The sequence below is a fragment of the Carassius gibelio genome, chromosome A6 (genome assembly GCF_023724105.1).
Source record: "Carassius gibelio isolate Cgi1373 ecotype wild population from Czech Republic chromosome A6, carGib1.2-hapl.c, whole genome shotgun sequence".
In the NCBI taxonomy this organism is placed as follows: Eukaryota; Metazoa; Chordata; class Actinopteri; order Cypriniformes; family Cyprinidae; genus Carassius; species Carassius gibelio.
Window position 1 is genome coordinate 18,662,889 of NC_068376.1, and position 24,214 is coordinate 18,687,102.

At 36.5% G+C, this 24,214-nt stretch overlaps 2 protein-coding genes and 1 long non-coding RNA gene across 4 annotated transcripts; 1 reads left to right on the top strand and 2 right to left on the bottom strand.

The window, feature by feature from the left end:
• Positions 1 to 644: 644 nt before the first annotated feature.
• On the bottom strand, positions 645 to 12,401 carry LOC128015605 (leucine rich adaptor protein 1-like). Of its 2 annotated transcripts, none has more exons than XM_052599592.1 (3): positions 12,151 to 12,401; positions 11,574 to 11,786; positions 645 to 3,132 (listed from the first exon to the last, which is right to left on the bottom strand). In XM_052599592.1, exons 2-3 carry the CDS (start codon positions 11,766 to 11,768, stop codon positions 2,443 to 2,445), a joined length of 885 nt encoding a protein of 294 aa, XP_052455552.1. In that variant the 5' UTR covers positions 11,769 to 11,786; positions 12,151 to 12,401; the 3' UTR covers positions 645 to 2,442. The 2 variants fall into 2 exon arrangements, with proteins under 2 accessions (XP_052455552.1, XP_052455551.1); XM_052599591.1 differs by having other exon boundaries at positions 12,065 to 12,401.
• Positions 12,402 to 13,208: 807 nt separating this feature from the next.
• LOC128015606 (tetratricopeptide repeat protein 22-like) lies at positions 13,209 to 19,229 on the top strand. Its single transcript, XM_052599593.1, has 8 exons — positions 13,209 to 13,457; positions 14,762 to 15,352; positions 15,624 to 15,679; positions 15,812 to 15,927; positions 16,589 to 16,707; positions 17,025 to 17,186; positions 17,605 to 17,757; positions 18,001 to 19,229. Exons 1-8 carry the CDS (start codon positions 13,320 to 13,322, stop codon positions 18,526 to 18,528), a joined length of 1,863 nt encoding a protein of 620 aa, XP_052455553.1. The 5' UTR covers positions 13,209 to 13,319; the 3' UTR covers positions 18,529 to 19,229.
• On the bottom strand, positions 15,133 to 20,427 carry LOC128015608 (uncharacterized). The gene is made up of 3 exons (XR_008183958.1): positions 20,242 to 20,427; positions 20,031 to 20,093; positions 15,133 to 15,268 (listed from the first exon to the last, which is right to left on the bottom strand). It is a non-coding gene; the product is annotated as an uncharacterized LOC128015608 (long non-coding RNA).
• Between the last annotated feature and the right edge of the window lie 3,787 nt (positions 20,428 to 24,214).

Consider the following 24,214-nt stretch of genomic DNA (forward strand, 5'->3'; position numbering starts at 1 on the left):
TAATATGGCTGAATAAATGAGAATGAAAGTGCTAGTTGGCTAGTTTGAGGCATTGATGCAATATCTGTTTGTTTACTCTGAATGTATAGTACATGTTCTGGAGACCTTTATTTTATTATTATTATTTTTTTGTTAGATTTGTGCAAATATGTATGACATATGTTATTGTAAAGTTTTATATAATACCAGTTTGGACTGCAAAAAGCATTTTCACTTGTGGTCTGAGATTCGGACCCCTCTGAAAGTACTTTTTTTGAGTTTCATCTGATCTCACCTATAGGCCAGCATGTGATTCAGGACCACTGCTGTTTCAATTTCTATTCTTATTAAATCTCTCTCCAACCAATCCATTTGTCATTTTTCCATCCATTTGCTCCCTTCTCTTTGATCATCTTCACCATCTCACTCAATATCCTCACCTACTGTATTCCTGCCATAATCCAGTTCTTCACACATGCAGTGGCTTCTGGGATTTGGGGATCAGTGACACACAAGCATAAGTTACACATATTCAGTAGTCATGGAAACCCAGAAGCACAAGGATTATTAATTGAAAATGGGTGTTTGGAGAAAGAAAGTCTGAGTTTACCTACTGTTATAATGCAGTCCTCTTTTTTCTGAACAACAATAGATGAATGCATAAAAACAGTACAGTGTTTTATTAGATAACACACTTAATGTTAAATTGCTGAATACTGATTGCACTTTCAGTTCCTCCATTAGACCAAATTTTTTTTTTTATAATAATAATGATAATAATAATTACATCAATGCAGTTCTTTTGGCATACAAAACATAGAACTATATATAACAGATATAGAACTTGATTAATTGGTAAAAGTTAGTCATCTGAACATCTTTAAATTAAATGTGCACTTTAGTTGCTTGATAAATAACCAGAAAAGACATAACAAATGCACATCACAACCACTGGCCTCCATACCTTTGTGTGAGTAATATTATTCTATTGGATCTGAGTAATAAGCCATATGACATCCTCAATTTCCTGTTCCTGTTTTCTTAGCTAATTTAATTTGGGGATCCAACAGGACCAGTATGAACAAGTACTTCAAAACAGGATCCTACTTAAAGCTTACCCAGAGTTAACCCTGATTAGATTGACAATACAGCATTTTTACTGATTGATTACATATGCATTCTTACAGAGTAAAGCAGTTTCTTTTTCATGATTTATATCCATGCAAAAATGGCATTCTGATTGTATAATTAATTGTCATAGGCAACTCAAGGGTGTTGCTGATTCTGAACTCAGGGTCACATTGTAACAGATGGGCACATGCTTTGTATTCAGAATGGATTTATTCTTTGACCTTTAAATGTTAAGTCAAAGGAACACACTGGACTTTGGTGTTCAAATGGAGCATGCTTTAAACATTCCCTACAGTTTAAGAGCAAACACTGCACTTCATTTTTGTCTATATTGTAATCAGCATAAAAGACAAACAAAATGGTCAGACAGCATAAAAAATCTATTCAATCTGATTTTAACTAAATAAGTTGCTGTGGTTTAAAGCTTTTGGATTGTTTTAGCTAAACAAACTTTGGTTCACTTTAAAATATGAAGGAAATGTAAAATGTGAGCATTTGTGCACTCTTTTGAAATACAGTAAAGACATTTGTAATGTTACAGATGGTTTCAATTTCAAATAAATGCTCTATTTTTTATTTTTATTTTTACTCTCTATTCGTTAAAGAATCCTGAAAAATATTTTATCATAGTTTCCACAAAAATGTTAAGGATTAATATTAAACTTCAGCCGTCACATAAGTAAATACATTTATTCATTTATTTAATATATTGAAATAGAAAAGTTACTTTCAATTGTAATAATAGTTAATAATATTTCTGGTTTTAATGTATTTTTGACCAAATAAATGCAACCTTGGTGAGCATAGGATAATTCTTTTAACAACATATATGGTAGTATGCAAAAAAAGATAATCATGAATTTTGTGGATTTTGATTGTTTCTGAGAACTGTTTTAAAATTATCTAAGCCCATAGAATTGAAATTACATCATTTAAATGAAATAAATCTACTGACATATTCAATAAAGTCCTGGATTACTGACTCAATTTATAGTTACGCTGAATCAATAGATGCCATTACAGAAAAGATTATGATATCACATGAAATTTACGTTTGAAACATGCGTCCATAAACATCAACATAACCTAACAAAGAGTATACTGTCATTATTTCAGGATTTTTAAATACTGATCCCCCACGGGTCTAAGCTTCTTTCCATCCATTCCTGATTCTTTTCCGTTGCTGACCTCTTAACCTCTGTCCTTTCAGGAGATCTCAGAAGCTGGCCTCAAATTAATCAAAGATCTAAGTCTACAAACAAAAGCTCAGTTTTGAATAGAGAACCAGAGGAGTCTCCCATCAACACCTTTGGCTCGATCATGCATATATTATCACAAAAACGTCACATCATCCTGTGACTGCACCCAACGCCAGTGTGCGTCATACTCCAGTTGAACTTTGCCATTCATTTTGCAGCTTTCCAACTCAACTGTGCCATTCTTGTAGGGTTTCATTTTAGGGCTCAGATTCTTCCCCAGCTTCTCAGCGAGAAAAGCCCTGGGTGAATCTGGTCTGACCATTTGCTTCACTGCTTTGTCCAGGATTCCATTGGTCTTGTTGGGCTGGTACGGTCTCGCTGTATCAGAGGGTGCTTTATTCCAAACCTGAGCTTCTTCTTTAGGGGCATCTGACTTGACTTGTGGTGATCTGGTTCCAGATCCAGTGGAACTTCCCACTCCTCCTCCATTACCTCTGGAGCAATCTGTCCCCAAAGGGGTGGCAGTGAGTATTGAATCAGTCCCACTAGAGGGGCAGTACTCATCTAGGTCATCAGCTAATGTGTCCAGATAGCTGCCAATGGAAATGTTGTCCAGCTTGTCATGGGGGTCCTGCAGACTGCTCCAGCTGCCCCTCCATGAGGTGTCTTGACCCTCCCCTAAGCTGAACTGGCTGCTGGTCAGGCTGCTGCAGTGACTAGTGAGTGCACCACGCTCTTCCAGAAGCCATTTCACTGCCTCGATGCCCTCATGAAGCGCAAGCAACTGGTTCAAGATCTTGACATCTGCTGCTCGTAGATGAGCCTGAGTAGAGGAAATACACATGGACATCAAGACATGTTTCAACAATCATAAATAGTTAAACGAATGTACACGCTACACTTTATTACACCAGTTTTTTTTATTATTGGAATCTATAGTTCCATGAAGAACCTTTAACATCCATGGAACATTTCCATTGCACAAAAGGTTCTTCATAGTAGAAAAAGGTTATTAAAATGTTCTTCACAATAAGAAAATCAAGGTTGTTTAGGGAACCTAAAGTGGTTTTTCTATTGCATCACCGTGAAAACCCTCTTTTGGAACTTTTATTTTTAAAACTGTAGAAAGGAATAGTAGTCCACCCCAAATCCTCTCATGCATATTTGCTTATATTAAAATATTGTAATGTGAATATTCAAATAATGTGAATGAGATTTAATTTGCTTGAGGATATAAGTTCTTTAGTCTGTTCCTCACACAAAGCTATTGTATGGCTCTAAAAATCTTTTTTTTATATAATTTAGGAAGTGTGACAACTTTAATAAATGCTCTGAATGCATTCTGATTAGTGCTGATTGTTGCATTAAGTCTGGGCTTCACAAGCATGACTGGAGTCCTGTGCTGACTGCAGAGCCGGAGGTCCATTACTGTAAATGCTTTGAGATTTATAGATCTTCCTGACAACATCCATTCCTGTGAAGCACTCTTCTCTTCCTATTTTCCACAGCAAATAGCCTAAGCGATTTTCATCTGAAACATCTAAACTTAATGTCTAAATAAAAGTAAAACTGTTGCAAAAGAATGAATGGACTTCTGAGGGCAATGAATATTAATAACTATAATCTGCTTGAACTAAAAATGAAATTATAATAAGTAAATTAAGTTTCCATCCACCTAAATGATACAGACAGACAGCCGGACAGACAGATGTTATATATGCTCAACATTCACATGATTAGCTTCCTCTTGGGCCATATCAAGAGTAAAAAGGATGCTATTGAATCTTCACTTGGATTTTTTATTAGATCATGCTTTTGTAAGGTATTCTCATTTTATAACATATATATATATATATATATATATATATATATATATATATATATATATATAAATATACATATATATGTTAAACATTCCTTTAAAAATATGTTATGAAGCTTCATTTGGCAGCAGCGAAACATTTTTGTCAGGAATTTAGACATTTACTACATGTAACATGATATGCAATGTCCTGAACTCTTCTGACTGACTGAATAGCTCTCCAGCGCATAATACGCTCCTCATCAAATAGTCAGTGCTTCCTCTGAAAGCCACAGTACTTTGGCTCCCACAATCCCTGCCGGATACTGCCCTGTCTGCACCTCGTCAGCTACGGTCACACAGCGCTTCTTAAAGGAACAGTTCACCCAAAAAGTAAAGTTCTGTCAACATTTACTTACCCTCAAGTCATTCAAAAACCCAAATTGCTTACTTTTGTGGAACACAATGGAAACTGACATTCTCAGTCATCATTCATTTTCACTACACTTTTTTTTCATTCTGTAAAAGTGAATGATGACTGAGGCTGTGATTCTGTCTAGCCTAACTTCCCCTTTTGTCTTCCACAAAAAAGAAAGAAAGAAAGAAAGAAAGAAAAAGAAATAAACTGGGTTGGCACAAGATTACAGAGAGAAAATTAAAGACTTTTTATTTTCATTTTAAAATGTGGATTCATGTGCTTAATGCCAATAGATTCAGGACCAGCTTGAGAACAGGATGGGATGGGAAGTGCACTGGGCCTGCAGCATACAGCATATATATATATATATATATATATATATATATATATATATATATATATATATATATATATATATATATATATATATATATATATATATATATATATATATATATATATATATATATATATATATATACACACACATCCAATCATCTGTGTAATTTAAAGGCCATAGTGGACTGTTGACGTCATCCACACTAATTACAGTACAAAAAACCAAAAGAGAACATTTCGGTAAAAGAAAACGTGGGATACAAAAAGAACAAATGAGGCACGGAGGAGGGGGGAAGAAATCAAGCTGAATTTAGAAGGCAAAGATAAACAAGCATTTTTACAGCAAATAGGGAATGTTGTTAATACATAGGCTAAAAGATGAGAGAGATCCAGAGAACAGATTGTAACAACTCTGCTCTGGTGTGGGTTTGGTTGGGTTAATGCCGCCACCTTCGTCTGAGTTGCTGAGACTAATAAACACACGAAAATATTCTCCCTGTCTTAACATTGATGTGGTGAGCGCTGATCTGGCTGTGCATAGCTCCATCTCTATATATGCAGTAGGAACTGGATGAACCAAACATACACTACTGTTCAAAAGTATGGAGTCTGGTTGAAATATTTTTTTTATGTTTTTGTTTTTTATGTTCAACAGTAGAAATGATGTCATCCCAAAACCTTGTGACATTATTTTTTTCTGTGAAACACAAAAGGACAAATTCTGGAATACGTACTGGTTGCTTATTGACAACTGACTTCGCTTGGAAAAGGACACAAAAGTACTAAAAACATATTACAAAAGTAGTCCAATATCTTTGAAAGCCAAAATGGTAGCTCAGATCCAGGTTTTCCACGAATAAAGAAAGCCATATGGGTTTGGAATGACATGACTATGAGTAAATAATGACCAAATTATCAGATATATTTCTGGGTGAACTACTTCATTAAAAAAAATGAAAACATTGTCAATGTAACCCCATGCAATGCAGTGCACTGCAATGATGGTATATAGCGTCCATCCTTCCACACAAGCCGCACAGTGACCCACAGACCCTCCTTAGGGAGAACATTCCACAGTGTCTGAGGCTCACACTGGAGATTCTCAAAGCCAGAAGAATTCCATTTTCCCACTCCTTAAAACCATAGCTTAAACATCGTGTGTTCTAATCCCTGGAATTCTGGAGAGCTCGTTTCCATGCTGTGTTGTCCTGCTCTGTTAAGTATCACACCACACCATGTAGCTCTGTGTGCGTGTTAAAAGAAATATATTATCACTCATAGCAGTGTTACAATAGGCACAGATATATTATAATATTATACAGCAGCATTCCGTTTATTTTACAATAATGCAAATAAAAAAAAAGCCCTTCAAAGATGAGGAGGCTTTAAGCATGCAGTCAGGTATGTGAAAAACACTGACACTGCCATTTCTGCACATTCCATTGTGAAATACTGTAATAAGGAAAGCTGCTGCACACATTTTTTTTTTTGACAAACTAATCAGTTAAAGTAATAGTTTACCCAAAAAATATGTTGAATGTATTCAAGTACACACAAGTTGAGTGTATTCAAACTTGCCATATCACACATCCATCACATGGATAGTCACAGTCATATAAATGATGATTCTGGTGCTCCATTTACAGTCAGGGTTAAAAATGTAAAATGACAGGGGACAAAAATGCACCAGATATTCATGTGCTATTATTAGTATTTTTTTTTTATTCAATTCTATTCCAGTAACGCACCTCTGCAGAAACCATAGTGACCCATAGATAAAACTTTTTGTTTTGGATGATTAAAAACTTAAGTCAGCTGTATAAACAGTGAATATGAAGAAAACACTCCCAATCTTTTCATAACTGCAATTCTGCTATGACGGTAGACAGTAGAGAGCTATGTAACATAGTAACTTGTGAGTTATTTAAAATCATAAGAATAATATTTCTAGTACTATATTATTTTTCATTATTTAAAGCTACTGTATATATTGTTAAATTGATATGTAATAATTGTTCACCCATTTCAAGGGCATCACAGTTTACAGATATATGTCACTGCTCTCCCTGCCTAACCTCTACGTCCTCCCACTCTTCCTTTCACCATTATTGCTTCTCTCTTTCTCCCTCCCTCATTTCCCCTCTACTGTCGTTCTATCAGACTGGAAGAGTCATCTCCCTTTCCTCCATCTGTCAGCACACACCATCCCCTGTGTTTCCCATCTGTGGAAGGACACATCTCTCACTCTATCTTCACGCAGATCACAGGTGACATAAATAACAAGCTGTTTGATTTAACAATTATTTCCTATGTTTTTAAGTCAGGTAACAATCATTTTTGTAATGATTTGTAAGTCATTTCTTTTTTCTGTAACTTTTTCCCTTAAAAAAGTCTACATTGTCTCACACTACTGGTGCGTGTGAATTAATGGCATGTGTAGGTGTGTGAGTGTCACTAGACTGCAGCAATACAGGTCACAATGCCACTATGTGAAGGTAAAGTTCAATGACGGTTGGATTGCTGTAGCTCATGACTATTTGGGAACAGTGTGAAATAGCATCAGGAGAACACTAAATCTCTAAATCAGTTCTCTAACACCCCATCTTCTCCGGAAGCAAGCTATGTTGTGAAATTAACTGGAAGCCGCTAGCAAGTGTTGTGCCATAAAGTGTTTTACTCCAATGAATTTGAATTATACTCAGCTATTCGATGCCATGGACTCTGATCCCCTTGTGAGGTATTTCTTTCCAAACGTATGAAAGTAGCTATAGATATTTTAATATATGAAGACCTATGTTCAAGATATTACACAAAAAATATTAGGCATTTATAGTTTGTATTTTTAACTGTTAATAACGTTCCCCTATTATGCCTTTTTGAATATTACCTTTCATGCAGTGTGTCATGTACCTTTATGTGAACATAAACTTTTTTTTTTGTTAAACAAGGTTATTTTTTAACAAAAATAAAAAAATACAATTGCGGCTTGCAATTGCCAAAAGGAGTCATCAGGATTTCGAATCTTATTCGATTACGTCTGTATGGCACGAAGTAACACATTTGCATAATTTTCGCCCATGTTCTACGCTTGCCAACTTGCCCGCCCTGAAATAGTAAAATCCCTGTGTGGTTAACATCATGTCGATAAAATGCTGTATCCTACGCTGTAAGAGTAAATTTGCTTCATCACATCTTACAATTACCACAAACTTGTTAACACTTCACACTTAAAGGTGCTGTATGTAGGATTGACACCGAGTTGTTGAACTAGGTATTGCAGTCCAAATACAATATATTGGAATGGGGGTTTTTTTCACCCGGCCCCTCCCCCCCAGACTTGATGCACGTGCAGGTTGCCAGATTGACGACCCCAAAAGAAACTAGCACACTTGATGATGAATGAAATGAAATACTCTTGTGTTTTCCGCCAACTGGGTGCCGAAATACAATTGGATAAACTGGCAGTGGGTGGGTTTCACAAACCAAACCAAAGATCGACATTCCAGCCCAGTTCGCACATTTTCAAAGGAGAATAACTGACTGTAAGCATTGTTTTTCAGATAAACAAGTATGTTAACTTAGCATGTTACTTAAATATCTGCAAACATATTATGGTATTTTATGCTTTAGTAGAGTCAAAAACATACAGCACCTTTAACACTGAGAAATGTCCTGCTCCAGTCATGCATGCGAATCAGTCTCTTGTCCATCAGCCATCAGACTCTGGCTCAAATTGGGCTGCCATGGGCGTTTCGTTTCCGACATGAGCTGTATGAAGTAGACCAATCACAAAGGACTGGGCCATTTGACCAATTACAACAGTGAGGGCTCAAGAAAAGGAGGGGTTTAGAGAGACTGATTCTTTGAACCAGTCGTTTACGAATCATTTAGAAATTAGGAAAAATTAAATCTATTTTTTGAGAAAGCAACATGTTTTTTGACCTTGCATATGCATGTGAACCTGTAGTAGAACAAAATTAGCAACCTTAAAGGGGGGGTGAAATGCTCGTTTTCACTCAATATCCTGTTAATCTTGAGTACCTATAGAGTAGTACTGCATCCTTCATAACTCCAAAAAGTCTTTAGTTTTATTATATTCATAAGAGAAAGATAGTCTGTACCGATTTTTCCCGGAAAAACACGACCGGCTGGAGGCGTGACGTGTGGGCGGAGCTAAAGAATCACGAGCGTGAATATGCTTTTGCGTTGAGAGGATGTGGAAGCTGTGACATTACCGTGAGGGAAAACCCATCATCCAAAACAAACCATGGCTTACAGTCAGATTCAGCCGTTTATTTATGATCCAGAATCAGATCCAGTGGCTGAAACTGAACGAAAGCAGCAGCAGCAACGACTCGCTCCGAGCGGGGCTCGAACCCGGGTCTCCGGCATGGGAGGGGACGCACTAACAAGGAGGCAGAGATATTTGAAGCAGTTTTACTCACCGCCTGCGGTTCCAACACAAAAACGTGACCCTTTTTCCTTGGGATTGCATCATCCTTAAGAAATAAACGAAACGCAAATCCGTCGTCAAACTGGGCCTTGTGAACAAGCATCTTCGAAATGCAGGGAACAAACAAAAACACTTGCACAACTCAGTTGATGCTCTGTAAAAATAAACTCCATCCACTGGTCCCTTAACGCTGTTTTTTTTTTTTTTTTTTTGGTAATCTGTGCAGGGTTGTCTTGCCCTGGCAACCAAAAACACACTTCTTTTGTGACTTTTCGCGACGCTCTCGCTCTGATCAGTGAATCGCTCTGATCAGTGAAATGTCTGTGCTGCTCAGCCTCGCTCTTCCGGCAGAAGTGTCCTTAGGGCCCATTTAAGGAAATTCCGCTCCATTTAACATCACACAGAGCCATACTCGAAAAAAACTTTCCGAAACTTGTGACAAACCGGAAGGAGTATTTTGGGAACAAAAATACTTCTTCAAATTTACAACTTAATTTTTTAAACTTTGTCCATGTTTAGCATGGGAATCCAACTCTTTAACAGTGTAAAAAACTCAGTATGCATGAAATAGCATTTCACCCCCCCTTTAACAGACATGGCATAATAGGGGCAAAAAAACAGGGCTGTCAAATAGAATAAATACGCTACCGTTCAAAATTTTGGGGTCTCTTATGATCAGCAAGGCTGAATTTGTTTGTTCAAAAATACTGTAAAAATCATATTACAATTTAAAATAAATGTCTTCTATTTTTGTAAAAATTTAACATGTAATTTATTACTGTGATGGCAAAGCTCCAGTCTTCAGTGTTAGATGTTCCTTCAGAACTGTTAATGTTTAAAACAACTGTGTTGCTTAATATTTTCGAAAATCATGACACACTTGTTTGCTCTTTGACGAATAGAAAGAATACAACAGCATTTATTTGAATTAAATATATACAAATCTTTACTGTCATTTTTTATTTGACCGGTAGTGTAAATAATAAAACTTAATATAAAATAGAAATTAGTGGCAAATTAGTGATACATTGAAATCATAATACTGTAAATAATAATAATAAAATAAAAAAATATAAGAATAATAGTCCTCTTAATTTCTGTGGATCACCTTGCAATTTCCTTCTCTGTTTTTCTGTTCATTTCTGTTTCAAGCCTGTAAACCATATGTAAATATTAGTTCTAGATGTTTTACACAATTACAGCACAATTACTTGTTTTGTTGAACTAGGGTTTGCCAAAGCATACAGATAATAAACACATAATTAGAAAGAAAATGTCAAGATATTGCTTTTAGCACCCTTCACCTTTTTAGAATATTGGCTGATGCAGTAAACCACTGACATGTTAAGATCATCCCAGCGGTATCCTCAGCAAATTAATAACACTGCTTTCCAAATCTGAAATGCAACTGACAGTAGCATAATCCATGACAGTTTTGGGGCCTATTACAAATTCTCCCACTCAGTAAAGAGCACAATAGCCACAACATCAGGATCCACTTGCTTAATAATTCTGCATTCCATAGGGAAACAAGCGCATTTCCCTAACTACAAACAATTCTTTATACAACCGAGGACGCATCCGCCCCAAGAGTTTAAAGTTACAGTATGAAGCATGAACACTGGAAACAGCAGCAAATCTTTTCCCACAACTCAAGCTAATCCTTCACTTTAACATCATGACAGACTTGTGGTTGCAAGCAATTCATCTGTTCATTAAAAAGATCATTGCTTGTATGACAGCTTTAGGGTCTTGTTTCAATGCACTATTTACTCTTTGGCATACTGTCAGGAATAATTTTGCTTCCGGATGATTTGGTTTGTGGAATGTGGTTTGGGACCCTACAAAATGAGAAAACAACAACATGCTGCAGGCTTCTTCTTGAGGGTTATGTTATGAAAAGATACAATCAGTATAAGAGCTTTACACTGTAATATGTAACAGAAAAAACAAGGAATCAAAAAAAAAAAAAAAACCCAGAGGCTTTATGTTTCATCAAAAAGGAGAAAACTCCATGTGCCATCCACACACATTTATAAAACTAGCACATACCTGTACACACATTTTTTGTTAACTCCGTTGTCACACCCTTTATTCATTTTATGCAGAGTAAATTTTAAGATAAAGAGTATAAATAAGGTTATCGAATACAGGGTAGAAATCAATAACCATGGATGGATAAACCTGATGGGAGTAAATGAAATTAATTTATTAGTTTAGTAGCAATAATAGAGATGTAGAATTGGCTCTTACCATCTCCATTTTAAGTTTTCGGATCTTCTCATCCAGGCCCTTCTTCTCAGTCTCATTACTGTCAGTCTGATGATGAGAGATCATTTTGTGCTCCTCTCTCATCCATTTCAATAGCCCCTCTGGGGTCTTTCTCCCCACTTTCAACTCCAGATCCTTTAAATCTGGGACTGCTTCACAGCTATTGCTCTCCTCCATGATTATAAAAAATATAATCTATTTAGAAGAAAAGAGGGGAAAAAAGAAAGGAAATGCTTGACTATTGCTCTGGATTCAAAAATGTATCTCCACGACTAAGTTATGATTAACACTGAAATACAGTATTATGCCTAAAAAATCTTACTCGACAACCTGTGATTATATGTAAACATCGCCTATAACAGTCATCCAGTATTATTGCTGAAATCCGCAAAAAAAAAAAAAAAAAAAACATCAACAACGCGTCACACGCGTTAACTGAGCTGAACGCATCATCACGCATGAGAGTGACATACCTGCTTAATATTCTAAACATTCACACCACTGTTTTCTTCCCCAAATGAAGCCTGTATGATCTCCTTCAGTGGGAAAGACAGACCACCTGAGCATGATGCGAGTCTCTTTCAAATCCATCCGATCTGCGTGCTGTTCAGTCTCCTTGGCAGTGCTGAAGATTCCGTGACCATGATCAGGTAAACTGTGGATGTGATGCTCGGAGATGGAGTCAGGTTTAAACACGAACTCTCCCCAAACTGAATGTCTGTCCTGATGTGCTCGAATCTCACGACTGCTGGACTGAATTCCACCTGCATGACAGCGAGCGGAGCGAGGAAGTTCACTGCCGTAAACAACGGAGAAAACGCGACCGAGGAAATGAGCAATTCACTCCCACAAGTTAAATAAGGTCTACTTTATATATAAACAGTAATTGTTAAATTTATATATCACATGCAATTATAATGAAACATGGTAACACTCACTGATCTATAATATAGAACATATATAGATCAGTAGTCACACTTTATTTAGGGTGTCCTTGTTACAGTGTAATTCTACATTCTACATAATTCTACAAGTACTGTGCAATATTAATTCACAACATGTGCCTGGTTATGGTTTGTTGCATATAATTATAAATAATTTACTGTTTTTAATATAGTAAGCTAGTGTAACGTAACAAGGACACTGCTAAGTAGGCCAAGCAGCTTTACAAAATAATTACACATTTCATTCGATCCAAATATTTTTCAAGCTAAGCGAATATCTATTTTAAATATGAACTTTGCTTTAACTAAAAACTGTATTTAAGTTCTCTACATGAACATTTCTTTCTTATCTGAATGTGATATGTGCACTGGGAACACATGCAAACAAGAAACTAACCTGTCCCATTCTTCAACAAAAAGATGAAAACTAACTGTACTAAGCATTAAATAATGTATACGCAAACTGATTATGTTCACAAGTTTCTTTTCAGACAGGAACTGGTGAATATCAAGCACCGCTGTCTGCTAAACACATCCTAGACTGACATTTAATAGGCTGTTTCCATAAAAATAGCTATCTGTAATCTGCTTGCCAACCGTAATCAGAACAGTAAATGGTGAGCTGTCACTATTTTCCATACTAATAAAAAAAGTTGTGGTCTGTGGGCTATATTACCACATGGCTGATATGCTTAGTCTGTTTTGTGTGTAGTTACATATAGAAATTAAATGCAGATTTAGACAAGAACTATGAGTCCTCCTTATTCTGCCCGGTCTCTCACTTATGTTCTCTCAGGGCCAAGACCATGTCAAGATGACATCATTAAACATCTGCTGGCTGCACAAAGAGGATCCCCCTCTGTTATTATCATCATGGACAAAAACAGAACAGGAGCGTGAGGACCCACATTTCCAGCCTGAGGTAACCATAAAAGTGTCACTGTTCATTCATGGACTTTAAAATGGAAGCTTAATATATAGCACTGACTCCACCTCGAAGGTTCTTTTTTTCATGATATAAACCTATTTCCAGCCAGATGGTAATATGTAAATATTTAAAAATGAAAATAACATCTATGTATCTGCTTAAAGATACTGTGTCAAGGTTCTGAAGATATTTTTTGACAAAGATGATGAACAACATTGGGAAAATTCATTATTAACCTGACACTTGTTTTCATGTCTGGGTTACTTGGATGATGCAAAAACATTTCTCCATGATCGAAGACCCACAATTCCTATCCTTTCTATACTTAAAGAAAGGATTCATCCTAGTGGTCATGATGGAAATTGCACCTAAAATGAAAATCAACTGACTTCATAAAACTTTTATGTAAAAAATGCTTAAAACTGTGATATATTAATAAATAAATCTTATTAAAAGCATCACAAAACTGCTTTATATGGTATAGAGTTTATGTATGTCATTAAATAACATGTAAATGATATATATATATATATATATATATATATATATATATATATATATATATATATATATATATATATATATATATATATATAAACCCTTCTCTTGTATATATATATAAACTCTTCTCCTGTATACATATATATATATATATATATATATATATATATATATATATATATATATATATATATATATATATATATATATATATATATGTATATAAACCCTTTAAAGTCTAATGACAACAGGAGAAGTTGAAGTTTACAGTTCTGGTAATAATTATTCATATGTGAGAGCACTCAAACCAGTTCAGATCAGCTCAAGGAAATCTTTATCAGAATGCTCATCAGAACACTGAACTTCCTGATGTCTGGTGACATTTATTTCACTCCTAAGAACTTTTTTCTCTCAAACAGTTCAGGAAGCTGTGAAATAACAACAGAGTTCAACAGTGCATTTAAAAAAATTTTTTACATGCAGACGATTGCAGGATTTCTTTCCCAAACTGGTGTCCTGTTCGGCCAATTCATGGCTATGGCAAACCATACATGAAACCAAGGTGTGTCACTCAAATTCGGAATGTAAGACTCACTCTTTACACAGTTCCTGAAGCAAACACCCATGTTGTCCTTTGAAATGACCATAGTTAATGTAAAAACCACAACACTGGGGTGGAGAAACCTGTTACAGGAAGCATGAAAGCACATGTTTAACATCTTTCTTTACTCATGTCTTAATTCTCCTCCTCTTCAAACCTGTATTTCTTGTCCCACATATAAGTTGTTCTGTCTTAGTCAGGCATTGTCAGTAAGTGTTTGGGGACAATGGAGGACAGCACAGAAGAAGACATTGAGTCTCTGATTGAGGGGATGGCCTACATCCCTGGCCACTTTCATTTGGAGCTGAATTTGAATGGTGAACCCAATGGACTAGTCAATTTTCGGTACCGGGACACCCAGCTCAAACGCGAGAGCCTCAGGGCTGAGCTTGAAGCTGAGACGGGACGACTGCAGTATGCCGTGCGTAATATGCTGGGCCTGCTGGCCTTCCATGTAGATGAACTGGAGACGGCAGAAGAGGCCTTTCACAGCATCTGCCAGGAGGATCCAGAAAACCTCAATGCCTGGGCCAACCTGGGTTATGTATATGAACGCCTGGGGCGCGAGCTGGAGGAGGGGGAGTGCATGGAACGTGTGGCTGCCCTTATGGGCCCAGAGATGGGGGAGAACCAGACAGACTGCAGGCTCAGGGTAGCACGGTGCTTGGCTGAACAGGCGTACACATACCCTCATGATGTGGAGCTGGAGAGGGATGAAGATTTACAGGAGAGACTGACAGCCGCGCTGATGTTATACAACCGCGCACACGATTATGGAGAGGAACTGGTGAGCACACCACATATTCTGATGTACAATACAGTAGATATCATTACATTTTTGGGTCATACCATATGGTTTAACATATACTAAACTTGGATCATTATAAAAAGGTCAAATTATATAATATTTTATGAGAATATCAGATAATTAATAAAATGAGTATTAAATATTAAGACATATTAGTAACTTACTAAAACAGTATGTTGGACCCTATAAGACTTTTGTGTGTGTGTGTGTGTGTGTGTAGTTAACTGTTCTGTTCTTTTATTTCTGACAGATACCAATAGAGGAAAAAAGAAGTTGGTATTTCAAAATGGCAGCAATTTACATAAGGTATTTACATAAGTATTTTTTTTTATATTTACCTGTTCAGCTCCATTTTTAACATCATCAAACATCTTACCGCCTATCTAAGCATTTGAGGCAAATAATTAACTTATAATAACCTTTTTTTATTGTTTATAGGTTAGATGGAATTGTAAGGGATTCGATAGACATTGACCTCACAAGACTGAACTATTTCAACAAGGGCCTCAAACTTCTCACAGAGACTCTAAAATCTGACAACACACATCTCAAAGGTAATTTTCACCGAGTAGATATGATAAAGGTTTTTAATAAAGCAGTAAACACAGTCAGCTGCTTTGTCCATATAGATTATACCAAAGATCAATGACTGAGTATAGTTTTCAGAGGCCCCCAGATGCGAGATCCAATGTCCAAATAATGCAAATGTGTGGGAAATATTGGATATGATGTTTCAAATGTGATATATGTGTTTATATTTTCATGTTTGGATTTTTTGGTGTGTGTAATACAAAAATATGAAGCTTTTTGGCCACAAATTAAGAATTTATTAATTTTACAATGTGGCCACAAATTTCCAAAAAATGAAGGAATTAATACATGTAGGGAACAAATTTGTGGGAATGAATTCTTAATTTGTCATGTGGGTTTCATACAAAAGAGACTATTATGCATCCAAACTGCAAAAATATATTTACTGGCACACATTCGTTTTTGTCTGTCTAAAATGTTACATGTACTTCTCACATTGAGGACCCTGACAACCAAAGCCACCCAGTGGAGAAGTGAAAGGTTACACAGACTAACCTTTCTGTTTTTTTGTTTGTACGTCACGTTTTGCTCTTTCATGACCTATTATCAGTGTCATCTAGCAGATCTCAGATGTCAAGGAATCATTAAGACAATGTATTGGTATCTCTGTTCTCTGCTTTCTAGCAATGGCCTGGTGTTACGTTGGTCTCATGCTGGAGCAGACAGAGGAGTTCTCCACTGTGCCAATGTCAGTCCATGACTGTGGGTTCTCTGGATATGACCCCTTGACATGTTATGGATCGGTACTGTACTGTATTTCAGCTCTGGAAAAATGTAGAATGCCATATTCTGGTCAAGCTAATAGATCAGATTCCAGTCTTGAGATTATTGGCACACATTTCCTCTGTAGCCACAACATGTATGGGTGTGACGTGTAACTTGTTTCTTGATACAGGTGTGAGAAAGATGTGCTTAGGCTTATGTTTGATATGATTAAACAAAAGCTGACAAACTGACATGCTGATGCGTTAAAGCTAATAATACCATAACTGTGTGAATAATAATGAAGGTGTAAAAGGCTCTAAATGATTAGATTTGTTCTCACCGCTGATTTCCACAGGCCATTAAGCTCGCCACGGATGATGCATTCATTCTCAACAGGCTAGCAAACGTGTTCTTCCTGTCAGGCAAACTGGAGATGGCCACAGGTATCTGTAACATGGCCCTGAGTGTCCTGCCTGACGCAGAACTCAACTGGCAGGCATACTGCACTCGTGCCAAGGTACAGTAAGCAAAATACTTGATTACCACCCAACAATTTTTTTTGCATTTTTATTTTTTTAAGTGCCTGTAGACGAAAGCACTCAGACATTGAATATGTTGAAATAGCGGTGTATCGGTTTAATTTTTACAACCTAGCTTTGAATAACACCACAGGATAAACTAGGATGTCATAAACACCTGCTCCTGCAAAGCCAAAGAAACACCCATTTTGTGACTCATGATAAAAAGTTGCCCCAAAATGTATGGACACTAATTGTTTTATCTGAAACAAACGAATGCCTTTTTAAATAAAAATGTCATTCAAATAATTTTTGGTTCCAGTTGATTTGGCAAATTTTTTTCCCCTAATCTTGTTTTTAATAGTTTTGATGCTCCTCAAAATATGTATTATTTGCAATCTGAATCTTTTTCTCCAGCTTGGTGTTACGGCATATGCAAAGGAACTTGATAAAGCGAAGTGCGGCCAAGGTGGCATTCCTGACCGTCAGATTCTGAAAGAAGCCCGTGCCGACCTGGAACGTGTTCTGGCTGTGCGACCCTGCTTGAGGACTCATTTGGAGATGGGTCAGGTAGTTATGAAACCATAAACCATACACTATGATCAAAAGTTTGTAATATGTCCCTTATGCGCAATAACTCTTTACTATCACTTTTTATCCGTTTGATTAATAATACTTGATGAATAAAGTTTCTTGAGCAACAAATCAGCACATTTTTACTGTATTTTTCATCATATAAATGCAGCCTTCTATATGTACAGTTTAACAACTAATAAATGTAATCGTTAAGAGCCGAATATATCCATCTCTTAGGTTTACTACTACATGGGTGTGGATGCTCTGCAGGAGAGCCTGTTGGTCGATGAGATGGCGATAAACCAGGCCCTGGTCAGTCTAGCTAAAGCTTTGCAGTGTCCTCTGGGCTCTACAATCTCTAAACTACAGCTCCTGCGGGGTCGCTGCCTGCTGCTGAAAGGAGAGGAACAGAATGCCATTGACTGTTTTAGGAAAGCACTTGAACTGGAGCCTTCCAGCGTCCAAGACACGACAGTCCTGCGCTGCATGCTACAGGCTATTCTAGTGAGCTTCACCCAGAGCGGGAACGACACAGGTCATGCTATAATCCAATTAGAGGAATGTTTAAAGCAGGCAGAGGAGCGATATGGAGCAAACGTTGTTCAGACTGAGTTGAAGGCTCTGTGCCGAGCACACATAGATGAGGTGACAGAGCTCTTAAAAGATCTGGTGAGGAAGGGGAGGTTGGAAGTGGTTAGAAAGTTGCTGAAGAGCTTACAGCCACAAGGGAAAAAGTTCTCACTGGGAAGGTCCATGTCTATTTGAAAGAGAACAATGGGAAGGGACTCCAGATAACATTATGACGGGCAATTATGTGATGTCCATGAGTTATGCATGTTAAGACAGGAACTAACAATAATGTAGCTTACTCATTTCAAACTAGAGGTATTCACTTTAGGTAATGCTGAGTGATGGACAAGGAAAAGTTGTTCTAAAATTCCAAATGTATTACTATGGTGTTAAAGTCCAAAAAGTTGTTTTGGATTGTTGTCTTCATGGCATTTTTTTTTCCCTTTAGCACATGTCAAAAAGCATAAAGAGCCAGTTACTGTAAAAAAGAAATAAGTGTTTAACCCTGAATATGTACTACGGGGTTCACAAGCCCCGAGACCACATCGAAAATGTAAATAAACATTTACATTTACAAGGAAACAAATAAAACCTTTCAGTTAAAACAATGAATAAATACTGCACTGTTTCTAGGTCACTTATAAAATAAGCACGTTTGTGAAATTAATCATTTAAACCTCTCAACATTCTCAAATCACACTGGACTACACAAGTTTTACACAGATGTGTGGTTCATGTCATCTTGAACGCTGCTGTCAATAAAAAAAAGCCTAATTTAAATTGTGCTAATAACGCTTGAAATAAAAAATGTAGTTATAAATATCATAAAAATATGGCTTAAATTTAAATCACAGATTGTTTTATGTGGTTGAATTAAACCTCAGTAAATGAGGTCTGAATTAAATAGTAAACAAGACACCAGTCCAACACTGGTTATTAATGTTGTCTGAAAGGATACAACATCTTTGAGTCTTATCATACCAGAAACTTTTAAACTTTTAAAGCAATCCTCCACCTAAAAATGATTTCTGTTGTCATTTATTCACTTCATGACATTATAAAACCATATAACTTACCTTCTTCTGTGGTACATGAAAGATATTTTAAGAAATGTCTCATTGTTTTCTGTCAACACAAATGGAAGACAAAGGTCTCAAATGTTAATATATCTTGAGTACTGCTTAAGAACTTAAGTCATCACAGTTTGGAACGATATAAGCAATTGTAAAAATGCAGTGAAATACTATCTAGAAATAATCAGCATTTTCATGTTTTATAACAGTATTTTACACCTGTAATATGTTTTGTATTTCAAATTGCACATGAAAGAAATTTTTCCCCCTTAAAAATGAGTGGGGGTTGGGATGGTACATGCTTTTAAGGTGAATCATTGATGTTGCCGCAAAAGAAATCCACTTCAAAGTTTTCTCAAGGGGTGGACTGAGCTGAAATGTGTTTAATAGCAGGAGGGTGATTCATAGTCAAGGCATTTAAAGTCTTTTAAGGTCCAAACAGAACATCATTTCAATCTCTGGACCTTTTTTCCTGATAAAAACTGCTTTGAGAATGGAAAGCCTGATACCAGCACAATGAAACTAGGTGTCCTTGCCTTCACAGAGCACATGGAAAGAACAAAATTGAGAGAAAAACACCAGAGACCTATTAAAGCAGTGATAAAACTAATTCTTCTGAAATACCTTTGGTGACTTTTCAAGATCAACTTGATAAAGGTCTCCGTTATCAGGATCCTCAAGAAACAGCTGAAAATTAAAAGACACAGAGGTTACAAAAAAACAAATCTTTTGGTTTCACATCTAATTTAAATTCTAGCATCAGAGGACAGGTATGGAAAATACTTCCACCAGTGTTGTTCTCTTTGTCTCTTTGTAGATTTCTTTGTATACCGACTTGTAGATTTTGAGGCTGATATTTTCTTTCTAAATCCCATGGGGGAAGCTCTTCACCAAACATAACTGCCGAACAACACAAAATGAGTGATCATAAAAATCTAATCTATATGCAGATTTTCAATTTAAAGAATAAATCAAATTCCAGAAGTAATTCAAGGTTTTCCGTAGGTCTCCCTTCCTAATAAAGGATAAACATTTTGATAAAGACTTTTTACCAAACCTGGAGTTCTCACAGCAAGCAGATACGAAGTCCGTCTGGCTGTGCTCACGGTAGAGGAACAGCACTAGCCAGTGAAGGACTCCCTGCTCATCCATATATAAACACTCCTGTGGCCTCCTGCGAGCCGATTTCATCAAGCTCCAGATCAGCAAGGGCTCTTGATGCACCTCCATCACCATTATCCTCCTCTCTCACCGAACTCCTGTTTTGAGAGGGCTCGGTTTTCAGAAGTTTAATGCCATGCTCCTTAGTAAAAAACATTAAAGATTTTGCTCTTTAAATATATACATATATATATTTATAATTCAACTTTGCCTCTTCAGTCCCTTAATGGTTAACAATGCTTCTGTCTCATTCTGCTCCTTATTTGCTTTAACCTTTGCCTTTCTGGCATCTCTTTCAGATTTCCTCTACAAGAAAAAAAAAATCACAATTAATGATAATAATTAAGTTTTCACAAGTTATCATATAAAAAAAATAGAAACAGAAAAAAGATACTTGGACATTATCTGTTATGTAGGGCTACCCTCGATTAAAGATTTTTCTAGTCGACAAGTAGTCATTTTTAGCAGTTAGTCGACTAATCGCATGTTTATATTAATAAACCTTATCATTCATAATACTTTAATGGCCTATAGCCTTTCAGTGCTCAAGCGCACAAATAAAACTTGCAGCAGCACACTGGCAGAAGTAATGTTTATCATGTGTCAGGGAAAAAAACAGCAAGAAGACTTAATATTATAATAATTCAGTGATAAACTACAGTGTTCTGTATTTTCGGAGTGGACATGCAAGTTTTAAACAGATTATAATCAGAATTTTTTTTTCATGTGAATTGGTTCAAGTTTAAAGTAGACATTTCACTTTCTATAGATAGCTATATATTTTTATGTCAGTGAGGCAAGTACAGAGTTTCTGTTCATTTTTTTCTGCCTAGATGGCAGAAGCACACCATTTGCTTTCATTATTATGACATGCATTGGTAGTCAGATAATGATTTATGCTGCATATCTTTCACATTTAAAAAAAATAAAATAAACATTGATAAAAAAACACAAAAATGCAAACAGCGATCTTTTAATTAACTTACCATAATTACATTACGTTTAATTGTTATGTTATCAAATAAAGTTAATAAAACATGCTTTATCAGAAATCTATCCTGCGCTTTGTTAGGCAATCAGAAACCTTGATCTTACATAACAGTCAGAACAAAACCAGCTCTTCGAAAATGTAACGTATTGCATATTGCATATTTGAGTGGTTTTGTGCTTGAAAGAAGAAATCCCTGTGGACTGAAGAACCTGATGCTGAAGCTGATCCGCATAATCAACAGAAGATAGCAATCCGTGTTGTATCTTGATGAATTTCCACACAGAGGTACGCAAAAATGTATGGAGGATGTTTCCCTATGTTTTTGATATACCACTATCCGCTGTTAAATTTGAAAATCATTAATTATATACATCTAGCCAAGTTTCTTATGTTTACTCACACTCGCGTCGCTGAAGCTCACCGGCGCCATCTTGTGCACCTAACGTTAGTTGTGTATGACAGTCAGCAACCAGAGTAATTTCTGTATATGAGGTTTAAAGTAGTATCCTAAGGTTTGAAATGCTATTATACTACTTAAACCATTTTAAAACAACATGTTATGTTGACTTGAATATGTTTGTGTAACGTTACTTCTCTGCCTCCGTCATCCGAAACACTGAATGTATCATCTGGAGTAGCCTACTTCGTGTGAATCAAAGCATCACAAAACCATCAACACTTCACTCAGTGGAAAGAGTTTCAGCTCAGCAAGTGACAGTAATGTTTTATTAGGTATATGTATGCTGTAGTATATTCCTTATATTTAGTTTGATAAAAAAGAGAGAAATCTAACAATAATCATACATGTTTGTACTTATTTCACAGGCTGTTTGATGAACATGGGCAGGATGTCACTCCTCACCCATTATATAATCCAGATCCCGGGGTTTTACAACCTAAACAAGGGAAAATATTCCCTGCACATGATACATCATGGTCTACCATGACAGACTTTGCCTCGGTAGCCTTAAAGACCACCAACGCAAGTTTTACTGGACCGTTTACAAGGTAATTGAGGGGAAATGTCCAAATATGACTTGTTTGCAGCACTTAGAGTGCACATGAATGCCACAAAGAACTATCCCACTTTTGTTGCTATGGTAACAAACAAGGGATCTCTTTTTTTGGGAGCGTTTTAGCATCCAGAACAAGCCAGAGAGCCTAAATAAGTGGGTGATGAAACTAAAGACTTGTTAGTGAAACCAGACTTGTCCAGCAGTCTTTCAGGTTTTTATTTTCATTCACATCTATACATATATATTTTACTTTTGCCAAGTTTCCTCGTTCATTATCTGATTAATTACATTTTAATTATAACAATCTGAGATTCCACTTCATTTTGGTGTTTTTGCTCCATACAGATGTTCAGGCTCGTAGAGAGGAGGTGAAGGAGCAGGTCATTGAGGACGTTATGGACAGGATGGTGGATGTACTTGACTGAGACAGAGACCATCTGGCTATTGGACTTTACTACAGTATCCGTGTCAGTAGATTCAGAGGATGCTGAAGGACTCTGGTACAGTCACATTTATTATCATTTTTCACCAGTAACGTTTTTTGTTCTTTCCTTTAAAAGAAACATTGTTTACACCGAGCTGTGCAAAAACAGACAGAGCAATGATAAGTACAGTATGTGGAGTGCTCAGTGCAAACATTTAATGATGCAATAAATCTGATAGCAGAAAAAACACTGTGATGTCTGCTGAAGGAAATAATGCGACTGTCCCAGACTCCAATTTAGTAAGTCACCTGCTAAACCCAAGTGGTCCTGAGCAGAGCATATCTGTGTTCAGCACCACCAGTACAGGTAATCATGTTTACCATTTAGTATTAATTTAGAGTAATGGTTCCCATTTCATTTTATGTAATTATTTATTATTATTATACCAAAAAACACACACACACACACACAGTGTCAGGGCTGTTCTTAGTGGGGTGCAACTGGTGCAGCCACATCGGGCCCCGCACTTGCTCCCTACCTTGCATCAGGCCCCCGCGTCAGCTAAGGACAGCCCTGCACACACATACATACCAAAAGTAAATTATTCCTTTCTCTTCTTTTTGTTACATTTTTGGCTCTTTATAACAAATAATTTATTTTGTTTACACTACATGGTTAAAAATACATTAATTTCAACCCATTAATTCAGTCAGTGGCTCAAGCACTCATCTTGAAAAGATGACTAGTGTGCTTCCGGTGGAGGAAGAACCAGACCTTGAGCTGATCTTACAGTCGGAAAAAATCATCATTGATATGAGAAAAAAAAATCAGAAATCAGAAGTGTAGCAGTATTCCTGTTATGTCACTGTATATATTTTGATATACAAATTTCCAGTGGTGTCAAAAGTACTGACATTCATTACTCAAGTAGAAGTATAGATACTAGGGTTTAAAAAGACTTTTGTAGAAGTTGAAGTATCAACTCAAGCTTTTTACTCAAGTGGTGTAACCCAAATTTGGACCTCTGTCTTGAGGGCATTGGCTACGTGCTTAAAAGTACAGAACAGTCTGTTTCTGAAGGTCTCAGTTGAACTTTAGACCTTAGAAGACGTATGTGCATCATGTATTTAAATTTGAGGTTAATTTACAGCCTTCTGAGCAATGCTCAAAGTCCAACAAGCAACAACTATCGGCCGACTGTTCTGAAATAGGGAA

Bases quoted from the DNA above. Each gene is read 5' to 3' on its own strand.
- LOC128015605 (XM_052599592.1), bottom strand. From the start codon at position 11,768: ATGGAGGAGAGCAATAGCTGTGAAGCAGTCCCAGATTTAAAGGATCTG. The intron at 3,133-11,573 runs GTAAGAGCCAAT...TCCTCTACTCAG, and splicing joins GAAAACTTAAAATGGAGATG to GCTCATCTACGAGCAGCAGA.
- LOC128015606 (XM_052599593.1), top strand. From the start codon at position 13,320: ATGTTCTCTCAGGGCCAAGACCATGTCAAGATGACATCATTAAACATC. The intron at 16,708-17,024 runs GTACTGTACTGT...TGATTTCCACAG, and splicing joins CCTTGACATGTTATGGATCG to GCCATTAAGCTCGCCACGGA. The intron at 17,758-18,000 runs GTAGTTATGAAA...TCCATCTCTTAG, and splicing joins CTCATTTGGAGATGGGTCAG to GTTTACTACTACATGGGTGT.